Here is a 14,128-nt window from a genome sequence, read left to right as displayed (position 1 = left end):
AAAAAAAAAAAAAAAAAAAAAAAAAAAAAAAAAAAAAAAAAACTCACGCCTGAAAAATCTGATGGTCCCGCCCCTCTACCATTTAATCTCATGACTGTATTTCTGTTTAGTTCACTGAGCCATGTAATTTTTCAGTTTTGCAGTTCTCCCTCTAAGCCAATGCTCAGCACCAGAGTATAACAGATTTATTGTGAATAGTAACTTTTTAGAAAATGTAAAACAAGGTATACAATTTTAATCAACTAAGACAGATAGGTTAAGATGGCAAAAGTCTATAAAAATGGCTGTTCACATTTTGACTATTAAATTGAACTAGTGTTTGTTATATGGCAGATGCCAACGAACAAGAAAATTCTAACAAGGAATCTCAATTATATGAGCAAAGAAAAGCTATCTAGTGTCAAAGCCAGAAAAGAACCATCAAGATCAATGAGTAGAATGTTTTCCCACAGAGTGGTAATAATACCCAAGTGGCACATATGAGATAATTTTAAATGATACACAGGCAGATATAATCTACAATGCATTATTTATGTTATCATACACCATTTTCCACTGAGAGTAGGGACATAGAGTTTCCTTCTTTTTTTTTTTGCTGTATGCGGGCCTCTCAGTGCCGTGGCCTCTCCCGTTGCAGAGCACAGGCTCCAGACGCACAGGCTCAGCGGCCATGGCTCACGGGCCCAGCCGCTCCGCAGCATGTGGGATCCTCTCGGACCGGGGCACGACCCCGCGTCCCCTGCATCGGCAGGCGGACTCTCAACCACTGCGCCACCAGGGAAGCCCTAGAGTTTCCTTTTAAAAAGAGGAGTCAGGGGCTTCCCTGGTGGCCCAGGGGTTGAGAGTCCGCCTACCGATGCCGGGGACGCAGGTTCGTGCCCCGGTCCGGGAGGATCCCATATGCCGCGGAGCAGCTGGGTGAGCCTGCGCGTCCGGAGCCTGTGCTCTGCAACGGGAGAGGCCATGGCGGTGAGAGGCCCGCGTACCACAAAAAATAAATAAATAAATAAAAAATAAAAAGAGAAGTCAATTTAAACAAAAATCTCCAGTGAACAATGCTATGGATACTACACGGACATGGCTAACATTATGAAGGTGGCACATGAATGAAAAGAGTTTGGAAAACAGCAAACAAGTTTGGTCACCTCATTTTACAGATAAAAAAATTGAACTTGGGGAGGGGCTAAATGGGAACACACGAATAACATCTAGCTAAGAAAAAGTTATGCATAAAAGGGTCATCCAAATTAATTACTTAGGAAGAGGTGCCCTAAGACGGGTGATGTCATAAACAGGAAATATCTCATTCTGTCTCAATCTGTAGCCACTCAGTACTTGCTTCGCTCCTCCCATTAGCTCATAAGATGGGAATTATCTCCATGTGCATGGACATATACATCTTTTATAGTTTGCTTTTTCCTTCTTATAGATAACTAGAAGAAAATCACATCACTAACATACATAAAGCAGACGTTAAGTGTGCATATCCTTGTACACACCACCCTTCCTTACTACCACAAATAAAAATCCCTTGGGGGTACTTTTATAAACCAAATATGTACTTTTTCAAGGTATTTTGATCTAAAATTTGATTTTAATTAATGAAGAACTTTCCCATAGTTTTGCCAAAACCTGACTCTCCTTCAGTGGCCAAGTTAATAAAGCCACTCACGGTTGTGGCAGCATTATTGAAGTCAGAGTCATTCTGGGGAACAAGATATGTACATTCCAGTCTCCCCTGAAACAGTTTTTGTAATGCAAACCTTACAGGCATGTGCTTTTTCCATAAGCTTTTAAGAAAGAAAAAAAAAAAAAAAAGGAATGAAATGAGGTAGAAAGTTTTAAGAACATTGACCCTTACCTCACACCATACACAAAAATTAACTCAAAATGGATCATAAACCTAAATGTAAGATCTAAAGTTATAAGACTTCAAAAAATATTTATAAGAGAAAAAAATCTTTGCAATCTTGGGATAAGCAAAGGTTTCTTAAACAAAACACTGTATGAACAACCATTAATGAAAAAAATTGGATAAAGTACACTTCACAAAAATTTAAAACTTCTGCTCTTTAAAAGACATCACTGTTTGCAGATGACATGATACTATACATAGAAAATCCTAAATATGCCACCAAAAAACTACTAGAGTTCATCAATGAATACAGTAAAGTTGCAGGATACAAAATTAATACACAGAAATTTGTTGCATTTCTATACACTAACAGCACACTGTCAGAGAAATACCTAGGAATAAACCTACCGAGGGAGTTAAAAGACCTATACTTGGAAACCTGTAAGACATGGATGAAAGAAATTGAAGACAACACAAACACATGGAAAGATATACTGTGTTCATGGATTGGAAGAATTAATATTGTTAAAATGACCACAATATTCTATAGATTCAATGCAACCCCTATCAAAATACCAATGTCATAGAACTAGAATAATTTTAAAATGTGTATGGAAACACAAAAGACCCAAATAGTCAAAACAATCTTGATAAAGAACAGAGCTGGAAGAATCATGCTCCCTGACTTCAGACAGACACATGGATCAATGGAACAGAATAGAGAGCCCAGAAATAAACTCACATACTTAAGGTCAATTAATCTATGACAAAGGAAGCAAGCATATACAATGTTGAAAAATCTCTTTGGTAAATGGTGCTGAGAAAACTGGACAGCTACACGTAAAAGAATGAAATCGGAACATTTTTCTCACATGATATATAAAAATAAACTCAAAATGCATTAAAGATTTAAATGTAAAACCAGAAACCATAAAACTCCTAGAAGAAAACATAGGCAAAACACTCTTTGACATAAATCGTAGCAATATTTTTTTTTGAACCTGTCTCCTAAGGCAAAGGAAACACAAGCAAAAATAAACAAATGGGACCTACTTAAACCTAAAAGCAGAAGACCTGACTAGACATTTTTCCAAAGAACACATACTGATGGCCAACAGGCACACGAAAAGATGATCAACACTGCTAATCATCAGAAAAATGCTAATCAAAAGCACAATGAAATATCACCTTACACCAGTCAGAATGGCTATCATCAAAAAGACCACTAATAACAAATGTTGGTGAGGATGTAGAGAAAATGGAGTCCTTGTAGGAATGTAAGCTCTACAGGCACTGAGGAAAACAATATGGAGGTTCCTAAAAAACTAAAAATAAAACTATCATATCCAGCAATTCCACTCCAGGGTACATATCCAAAGAAAACAACACACTAATTTGAAAGGATACATGTACTACCTCAATGTACACAGCAGCATTATTTACAATAGCCAAGATATGGAAGCAACCTAAGTGTCCATACACACACACACATATATACACATATATATGTGTGTATATATATACACATACACACACACACACACACACACACACACATATACATACATACAATGAAATACTACTCAGCCATAAAAAGAATGAAATTTTGCCTTTTGCAGCAACATGGATGGACTTGGAGAGCATTATGCTAAGTGAAATTAGTCAGAGGAAGACAATGTATGATATCATTTGTATGTGGAATCTAAAAAATACAACAAACTAGTGCACATAACAAAAAGGAAGCTGACTCACAGATATAGAGAACCAGTGGTTACCAGTGGGGAGAGGGAAAGGGGAGGGGCAAGAGGGACACGGGCTTAAAGGTACAAACTACTATGTATAAAATAAATAAACTACAAGGATATACTGTACAGCACAGGGAATACAGCCAACAATTTATAATAACTGTAAGTGTAGTATAATCTTTAAAAATTGTGAATCACTATGTTGTACACCTGAAACGTACATAGTATTATAAATCAGCTATACCTCGATAAAAAATTTTTTTTTTAAAAAAAGACATCATTAAAAACAAAAAGGCGGGCTTCCCTGGTGGCGCAGTGGTTGAGGATCCGCCTGCCGATGCAGGGGACGCGGGTTCGTGTCCCGGTCTGGGAGGACCCCGCGTGCAGCGGAGCGGCTGGGCCCGTGGGCCATGGCCGCTGAGCCTGCGCGTCCGGAGCCTGTGCTCCACGGGGGGAGAGGCCACAGCAGTGAGAGGCCCACATACCGCAAACAAAAAAAAAAAAACAAAAAACAAACAAACAAACAAAAAAAAACAAAAAGGCAAGGGACTTCCCTGGCGGTGCAGTGGTTAAAGACTCCGTGCTTCCACTGCAGGGGGAGCCAGTTCGATCCCTGGCTGGGGAACTAAGATCCCGCATGCTGCATGGTGTGGCCAATAAATAAATACATAAATCAATCAAACAAAAAGGCAAGCCACAGACCAGGAGAAAATATTCAAAGATTATATGTCAGACAGACAAAAGACTTATCTCACACACACACACACACACACATTCTTCCACATTAGTACTCAATAAGACAAATAACCAAATAAAAAAATCAGGCAAAGATCTGAACTGACACTTTACCAAAGATATACGAATGGCCAATAAGCACATGAAAAGATGTTCAACATTATTAGTCACCAGAAAATGCAAATTAAAACTGCAACTCCTTTATTTTGTAGATTTGACTTTGGGAACATACTACTGTCAGTATTCAACACCTATTAGAGTAACTAAAATTAAAAAGAACGGCCTACCAAGTATTGACAAGGAGATGGAGCACCTACAGTTAGTGGGAATGCAAAATGGTACAACCATGTTGGAGAACAGTTTGGCAGTTTCTTAAAAATGTTTAACATAGGGCTTCCCTGGTGGCGCAGTGGTTGAGAATCTGCCTGCCAATGCGGGGGACACGGGTTCGAGCCCTGGTCTGGGAGGATCCCACATGCCGCGGAGCAGCTGGGCCCGTGAGCCACAACTACTGAGCCTGTGCGTCTGGAGCCTGTGCTCCACAACAAGAGAGGCCACAACAGTGAGAGGGCCATGCAAATAAATAAATAAATAAATAAATGTTAAACATACACTATTCAAATGATCCAACCATTCTATTCCTAGGTATTCACCCAAAGGAAATGAAAACATAGGTCCTCACAAAAATTTGTATATAAATGTTCATAGCAGTTCTACTGGTAATAATTAAAAGCTGGGAGCTTCCCTGGTGGTGCAGTGGTTGAGAGTCCGCCTGCCGATGCAGGGGACGCGGGTTTGTGCCCCGGTCTGGGAAGATCCCACATGCCTCGGAGCGGCTGGGCCCATAAGCCATGGCCACTGAGCCTGCACGTCCAGAGCCTGTGCTCCGCAACGGGAGAGGCCACAAAAGTGAGAGGCCCGCATACAGCAAAAAAAAAAAAAAAAAAAAACTGGAATCAATCTAAATGTCCATCAACAGATGAAGGTATAAACAAACTGCAGAATAGCTATAAATGGAATACTGCTCAGTTATAAAAAGAAATGGAGGATTGATACATACAACAACATGAATGAATCTCAAAACAAACTGAGTGAAAGAAGCCAGGCCAAGAAAAGTACATACTGTATGATTCCATTTACCTAAATTCCGGAAAATGCAAAAATGACAGAAAGCAGATCAACGTTTGCTTAGAATAGAGAAAAATAACGGATTGCCAAAGGGCACAGGGAAATTCTGGGGGGTGATGGAAAGGTTCTATATCTTGATTGCAGTGGTGTTTTTAGAGGTATATAAATATGTCAAAATCCATTAAATTTTAAAACTTTAAATATGTGCATTTGGACTTCCCTGGTGGCACAATGGTTAAGAATCCATCTGCCAATGCAGGGTTCGATCCCTGGTGCAGGAAGATCCCACATGCCGCGGAGCAACTAAGCCTGTGCGCCACAACTACTGAGCCTGCATGCCACAACTACTGCAGCCCGAGCGCCTAGAGCCCGTGATCCGCAACAAGAGAAGCCACCGCCTGCACACCGCACCGAAGAGTAGGCCCCATTCGCTGCAACTAGAGAAAGCCCGTGCACAGCAACAAAAACCCAACGCAGCCAAAAAATAAAAAAATTTTTTAAAAGAATTTAAAAATAAATACGTGCACTTGATTGTATGTAAATCATACCCCAAAAATTGTTTAAAAAATAATTTAAAATGAAAAAACTTAATAAAGGTATCCCTAAAAATTGAAAACAAAATGAAATGAACCTGTGTATTGGGCTGAAGGCATAATCATACAGAAAAGGACTGTTTCAAGTGACTTCAAAACACAGTAATTTGACCATATTCCTAATAGGATACATAGACATATAGAACTGCAAAAAAGAAACACACACATGGGCTTCCCTGGTGGCGCAGTGGTTGAGAGTCCGCCTGCCGATGCAGGGAACACAGGTTCATGCCCCGGTCCGGGAAGATCCCACATGCCACGGAGTGGCTGAGCCCGTGAGCCATGGCCGCTGAGCCTGCGCGTCCAGAGCCTGTGCTCCGCAACGGGAGAGGCCACAACAGTGAGTGGTCCGCATACCACAAAATAAAAAAAAAACCACACACACACAAAAAACCAAACACCCCACAGTTGCACTCAGTATTCATATTACCAGTAGTAATAATAGTATTTTATTCTGAGACTATATGTGTAGTACAGTATAAAGTAAATGCATCATTATGTTGGAGTCATTGAGAACCTGGATTTTTGTCATGGATGAAAGAAGGTACGTACGTGTACATATCCTTCTGTCCTAACTTTGAGTTAGAAGTTTCAGTATGAACTCAGAATATATTTTATCTTAACAAATAAATCTCATAGTTCTGTCCACTGAAAAAGCCTAGAAACAATGACCAACCCAGAAATACTCCCTAGCACACAAAATGTGATTTCTAAAATAATCTCACTTAAAAAAAAAACAGGATCCTTACAGAAATAGCTGATTCCAGGACTGGAGCAATTAAAGTATAAGAGGAGTCTAAAACATCAAGGGGGTGATGGATTAAAATGTGTTGAAACTCAGAGCACTGTCAAAAAGGCTGACCCTAAACTGGGCAGGAATGATGGTTGAGGTAAAAAGGGAGATATTATGAGAATAGGGATAAGGAGGAAAACCTGGTTAAACAGAAATAAGGGGGTAGAAGATAAATTGGTTTTAATTAGAAAGAAAGCCCCAGTTTGGACATTTTTTCAATGCATCAATTCCAAGCAAAAATAACACTTTTAGTGTGACTGTGTCCATGAGTAAAAACACTGGGAAAGGGCACAGGAGGATGACCAGGGTGTTGACGGGAAAGACTGGGGAATGTGGAGTCACAGAATGGATAAGATCCTGATTCTGACACTTACTAACTCTTCACTCTGGACATAAGTGAACTGGTCTCAATTTCTTCATCCACAACATGGGAATAATATTACCATAAGGAACTGAATGTTTGTTTAACCTCTAGCGTGACTATATTTGGAAATGAGGCCTCTAAGGAAGTACTTAAGGTTAAATGAGGTATGTCATAAGGGTAGGGTCTGCTCCCATAGGATTAGAGTCCATATAAGAAGAGACACCAGAAAACTTAAACCCCTCTTTCCTCTGTCTATCTCCCTCCTTCCCTTCCTCCCCAAGGAAAAGCCTTGTAAGCACAAAGCAAGAAGCCAGCAAGAGTCCTCACCAGAAACCTGGACTTCTAGAACTGTGAGAAAATAAATTTCTGTTGCTTATAAGCCACCCAGTCTATGGTCTTTTGTATGGCACCCTGAGCAGACTAATATAATTATCTCTGTAGAGCTGTAGAAAGGATTAAATTTAATAAATTACCTGACCTAATCTATGGCAGTTATTTTCATTATTATATGTATTAAAGTGGAATAAGAATTAGGAAATGAGAAAGGTTAAAAAAATTAAAACAATGACCACAGGGCTCCCCTGGTGGCACAGTGGTTGGGGGTCCGCCTGCCAATGCAGGGGACACAGGTTCATGTCCCGGTCCGGGAGGATCCTGCGTGCCGCGGAGCGGCTGGGCCTGTGGGCCATGGCCGCTGGGCCTGCGCCTCTGTAGCCTGTGCTCTGCAACGGGAGAGTCCACAGCAGTGAGAGGCCCACATATCACAAAAAAAAAAACAAAACAAAACAATGACCACAGATGTAGATATGACCACTAATATAGACAAAGGCAATGAAGAAAAAAAAAACTCCAGTTAGGTAGTTAAGTTAAAGGTAGGCTTTAAAGGGACACTTAATAAAACTAACCTATTACTTGATTCATTATCATCCTTATATACAAGGAGTAGTCATACTAAAAAATAACCATAAAAAGTAGGATGGACTACCTTGTTAATAATGTGTTGTAATATACAGATTTTTAAATATGTGCATAGTCTTTGACCCAGAAATTTCAATTCAAAAGGAAATAATGAAAAGTGCATGCAAAGCTGTACACATGAAGATATTAATCATGTCACTATTTACAATATAAAAGAAGTGGAAGAAACCTCAATGTTCATTCATGGAATGAAATATCCCCTAAAATACAAAAAAAAAAAAAAAAAAAAAAAAAGTAGGATGGACTGGGAGTTCCATGGTGGTCTAGTGGTTAGGATTTGGCGCTTTCACTACTGTGGCCCGGGTTCAATCCCTGGTCCTTTTTGGGGAACTGAGATCCCACAAGTCACACGGCACAACCAGAATTTAAAAAAAAAAAAAAAATTAGGATGGACTGAATCAAAAAACAGGCACTGGTTTTCTGTAAAGAAAAGCAGGACCTGCTAAGATTAACTACAAATCTATATAATATTTAAAGCAAAAGAGAAGCAAAATTCGAATGAACAAAATGGGTATCTGGCATGAAAATACTGAAGTTAACTTTTCTTTCTGGCCAATTACAAAAAGAAAACAAAACCACAACTTCCAAACAGGAAAAAAGCCCTTGATAAAATTCTCTTTACCTACTGCTCTACATTATTTCATCTGAACACACAACACAAACCAAGAAGTCTGCAACTTTTTTACTTCTTATTTATATTAAAAACTCAACTTTGCTTAGTGCCAGACAATGTCACTCCATCCTGCTACCTGTCTTCTTTCTTTATTCCTTTTTGGTTTTCACTCCATCCCTCTCATTACTGCATTATGTGGTTATTCCTGCCATCTAGTGGAAGCACAAAATAGTAAGATAAAACCATTTAAACAGAAGCAACAAAGCTCTGTTATAACAAATTATAAGTACTTCCCTCACTAATAATAATTATACAGAAGAACAAGGGGAAAAAAGCAGGAAATCTGAGCCAACGCAGTACAAGTATTAGGAATCTTGGCTAAAAAAGCTCCCTTGATGTTTCGGGCTATGTAATATTCAAAGAAGTGTTGGTCGCTGTCTTCCATGTATGATTTTTTTTTTAATTAATTTATTTTTTTGGCTACGTTGGGTCTTTGTTGCTGCGTGCGGGCTTTCTCTAGTTGAGGTGAGTGGGGGCTACTCTTCGTTGCGGTGCACAGGCTTCTCATTGCAGTGGCTTCTCTTGTGGAGCACGGGCTCTAGGTGCGTGGACTTCAGTAGTTGTGGCACGCAGGCTCAGTAGTTGTGGCTCACAGGCTCTAGAGTGCAGGCTCAGTAGTTGTGGCACACGGGCTTAGTTGCTCCGTGGCATGTGGGATCTTCCCGGACCAGGGATTGAACCCGCGTCCCCTGCATTGGCAGGCGGATTCTTAACCACTGCGTCACCAGGGAAGTCCCTTTTCTTTTTTTTTTTAATTCATGGAAAACAGAGGTAAGAACCTATAGTAAAGACTCTGCAAAGGAATTATTCACCATGGGCAGGATGAAGAGCAGAAGCAGAAAAGCACAGGCTTTGGGTTTTGATTCTCCTTCACCTACTTAATGGCTCTTAATCTCTCTGAGCCTCCAACTTCCCATCTGTAAAATGAAATGTTACCAAACTCAAGGGTTTTAGTAAGGATTAACCAGGTAACAGTGATACTTAGTTTTTCAAAAATAGCCATTATGAACAAGAGAAATGAGAAGTCCCGAAAACTGTATTCCTAACAATAAGAGCATAACTAATCCCAATAAGGAAAAATGAAAGCAATGTGTCTGCCCACCAACATTCTTTGGTTGGCTCAGATTTGTAAAGAGCATGTATATAATTTATTTATAATATATCCCCCACCAACTTTTCAAAAGTCATCTAGGGCAAAGTATATAAAAATCCAAAAAGAAGGGCAACCAAAAAAGTTAAGCCATAGCTTCTAAGAATGGTGCAAGAAAAGCTCAAATAGAATATATTATTTAAACTTCAGAAAATGCCACTGAGTATAAGAGTCCATATCTCTAGGGACAAACCAAATTACCTTCCAGAGTAAGAACAGAGCTGGCAGATGTGATCACACAATATTAAGTATTAGTAACCATAAGAAATCATGGAGAACAATAATGTCAGCTTTTCAAAAAAGGAGAGAAAAAGTGGTTTAAAATTGGTAAATTTAACATCAATCTCAGACAATAACTATATATTGTATATTAGATTTTAAGAAGGTGGCTTGTGAACACATAAAAAGTAATGTAGTCATTAGATAAAACATTAGGAACGAGCAGAGTTCACTAAGAACCGATCACCTTTAAAACAACCTTACAAGGTTTTTTTGTTTTTTTTAAAACGGAAAAGGGAGGAATGAAATTGGTGGAGATTAAGAAAGCAAGTTATATGGAGTTATAGTGTGAAAAGCCTTGTATATCAGACTAAGAAAAACTAATAGAGGTTTTTGAATTGGAAGTGGATGATGTATAATAATCTTGAAAATTTAACTTTTCAATTTTCTAAATTTAATTTAATAATGCCAATAATGACAGGAGATGGGTGCAAGCATTAAATAGGTTGGTACTAAAGTTACTATACCATCAAAAAGTAATAATGATCTATAGAGTATAGCATCCTTTTAACTCTCTCCTGCTTCTAGTGGGGAAAAAACAAAATAATGAAAAGGAAAAAAAGAGATCAAAGAGAAAAAGCTGTATATCTGGAGTGAAGTTGCAAACCGCCACGACCAATGGCAACTCTTAGAATGCCTACCTGAGCTATCCTGCAGATATGTATTAAAATACTTACCAATAAGAAGGCTTTTTAGCCTTCTGTAGTCTTCTGTTACATCAAAATCATCACCTGCGAATATTAACATGGGTTTTGTTCCCTCCGGACATTTACTATTCTAGGAAATAAAAAAAAGTAATTATATAATTATCAAGTCTAAATTGTTTATATGCTGATTTTAAAGCAGTTAATATTTATATATAGCAGGGGTCCCCAACCCCTGGACTGGTATCAGTCCTCGGCCTGTTAGGAACCGGGCCGCACAGCAAGAGGTGAGCGGCAGGCGAGCAAGTGACGGTTCATCTGCTGCTCCCCATCGCTCGCATTACTGCCTGAACCATTCCCCATCCCCCCATCCATCTGTGGAAAACTTGTCTTCCGTGAAACTGGTCCCAGATGCCAAAAAGGTTGGGGACCGCTGATATACAGTGACCCATTTTCACATTTTCTTAACTGTCCTAAAATTATGTCTATGAATGCTGATTTTATTTATTTATTTATTTTGGCCACACGGTTCGGCATGCGGAATCTTAGTTCCCCAACCAGGAATGAAACCTGTGCCCCCTGCAGTGGAAGCGCGGAGCCTTAACCACTGAACCACCAAGGATGAACACTATGAACACTGATTTTAGACTTAAAACCAGAGTGGGGATTTTTTAATTTACAGATTTTTATACTAAAAAAATAATTTTTCATTCCACTCCCTCTTAGTGCCAAATTAATAAGTGATTAAAGAATGATGTAAGCTACTTTTTATCACTTTCTATGCAAAGAATAAAATAAAAAGCTAAACTTGCGGCAAAACAAACAGCCCTCTAACAACCAACATCTCAGAGTCAAAATAAATTTAATTTCTTTGAATTATTTGTAACAATGTGCCTTTCCTACTATGTCACACCAGCAGTATTTTAAAATGATAGCTAAACTGAACTACCAACTAAACATTCACATGGGAAGCAACATAATGTTATACAAGCTACAGAAAATATGGGCAATCCTCACTCAGCAGGATCGAAGCTCTACTCTAAAAAATATTTTGTCTAGTCCTGGATTTTCTTTTCTTTCTTTTTTTTGGCTGCACCACACAGCTTGTGGGATCTTAATTTCCACACCAGGGAATGAACCTGAGCCCTCGACAGTGAAAGTGTGGAGATCTAACACTGGACCGCCAGGGAACTCCCTAGTTCTGGATTTTCTATACCAAAAAGAATGTGATTTTTTGTTTTACCAAAGTGAAAGAAAAAATCAAATAGAAAAAATTCTTTAACTGAAGGGTTAATTTATGGAGGAAGAAGAATTGGTCTGAGCTTCCCAATGATTCTAATATCTCTGCTCTGACACTAATCAAGGATTATCCAAGTGGAGAGGGTGGGGGGAGACAGGACAACAAACAAACAAACATCCTCTGCCCTTGGACCAGAGGTCACGTGTTGCTTCCCTGTTCACCATGACCACTCTTGTTGACATTCTCTGCTTCCAACCAAACCTGAACTGTCTATACTTAGGAGATGGGCCTAAAATCTGTCTGTCTGATTGTGGGCCTGAATAGACCTTCCAGAGCCAATGACTCTTCTGTGTTCCACCTGTGCCCAACTAACCTTTAATTTTAAATCATCTCATTTCTTAGGCTTATTTTATGCAGAATAACCATCCCTAGAATTTTGGCCATCTGAGAAAACAGGCTTCTAGAATAATCACTCTATTTCCTGGTAGCATCTAATCACCTGTTGCTTAAGAGTTAACAGAGGGATGAGGCTTGGCAATAAAAGTGGGCAAGTAAGAAAAGAAATACCTGGTAAAGATGTCTTAAAAACGAGGAGGTAGAAATAAAGAAGAAATAAATATGGAAGGAAAGTGCAACAAAACATGCAACTCCAAAACAAACTAAAAATACGAGGTTGTAGCCAAATAACAGGGTCAAAGTGAAGGGGACTGGCTAATAGTCTATGTAGGAATTGCCAATGTAAGCACATGCTCATCAATTAATGAATTTTATAGTTATGGATATGCTCCATGAGTGAAAATTTAGTACTCAATTTATTTTTATTTCTATTTTTTTCCCCACACCAAAACAGTACTTTATTTTGTAAATTTTGACCGATTATTACTCCCATGTTATGGTTTTTTCAATTGTCAAGTGTACAAGGTGAAGAAAAAATTTAGTTAGATGGAGGTTGCACCTGGAAAATAAATTTCTTAAACTCCACATACACGTTTCAAAACTGCTGGGTCCCAAGTCCATCTATGAACCCCCGGGCTGCCAGTATCATGTGCAGCATACTAAAGCTACACTATCTGAATAGCTTATTAATTCTGCATAAATCAGGTCAATGTGTCAACCTGTAACAGACTGCACACTTTTAACTGAACATGGCAAAATATTCACTCTCTAGAACTTTACATCATCATTTGATGTCAAACAATGAAGCAAATCCCAACAGTATATACAAAAAACAGCTTTGCATTTACAAAAGATTGTTCTCATACTGATTAATGCAGGCAGCTAACTCATTGGTTTATGCAACTTTATTGAAGAAAAATAAATCAATTACTAGCAGAGCTATTAGTTGATCACTCATCCATTGACAACTTGCATCATTTATTCAGTGCTATATTAAACAGTGTACTGGAAGATAGATTAACTAATAGCTCCAAGCCTCCTAATAATTTAAATGAAAATTACAAAATGTTTGAGACCCTATTTTGGAATACAAAGAGTGTTTGACTTCCAATTCCCATTCTCTGTAGAACAAGAACAGGTCATTCCTTTATTGACATGCATAAAATACATCACATTTTCTGTCCTGCTGATGCTATAAATTCAATACCAATTTTCCAGCCACGTCAGTTACGAGCATAAAGTATATCATGTAACCTCAAATCTCTAACAGTGGAAGGCTTACACATGAATGGATGCTGCTAGAATAATGCTGCTTCCTTTGATGTGATAACTCAGCATCCATCTCCCTCCCCCTCAGATGATTCTTCAGCATGTTAGAGCAGTGAGGAATGGTTTTAGTCTCATAACCAAGTTAGAGTGAAGACACTGGCCACATAATACACATGCTCCATTTTTTAAAAAATTCTGAATCTTGGGCAACTGTTCTCTTGTAACTACTTTACAGTTTCTAAAAGCAGTTATTGTCCAAAGCTGGAAGGACTTAAGTCTTCTCAGA

At 38.7% G+C, this 14,128-nt stretch overlaps 1 protein-coding gene across 2 annotated transcripts in view; it reads right to left on the bottom strand.

The window, feature by feature from the left end:
* RPF2 (ribosome production factor 2 homolog) overlaps positions 1–14,128 on the bottom strand; it is a 33,876-nt gene that overhangs the window by 6,080 nt on the left and 13,668 nt on the right. For both annotated transcript variants that reach the window (XM_007451576.1, XM_007451575.1), the window contains exon 7: positions 10,971–11,070. In XM_007451576.1, coding sequence (XP_007451638.1) covers positions 10,971–11,070 — 100 coding nt within the window. The remainder of the gene's footprint in view (positions 1–10,970; positions 11,071–14,128) is intronic.

The sequence above is a fragment of the Lipotes vexillifer genome, unplaced genomic scaffold (genome assembly GCF_000442215.2).
Source record: "Lipotes vexillifer unplaced genomic scaffold, Lipotes_vexillifer_v1.1 scaffold721, whole genome shotgun sequence".
Classification (NCBI taxonomy): domain Eukaryota; kingdom Metazoa; phylum Chordata; class Mammalia; order Artiodactyla; family Lipotidae; genus Lipotes; species Lipotes vexillifer.
Note: the sequence above shows the minus strand (reverse complement) of the source record. Positions and strands in the feature narration are given on the sequence as shown.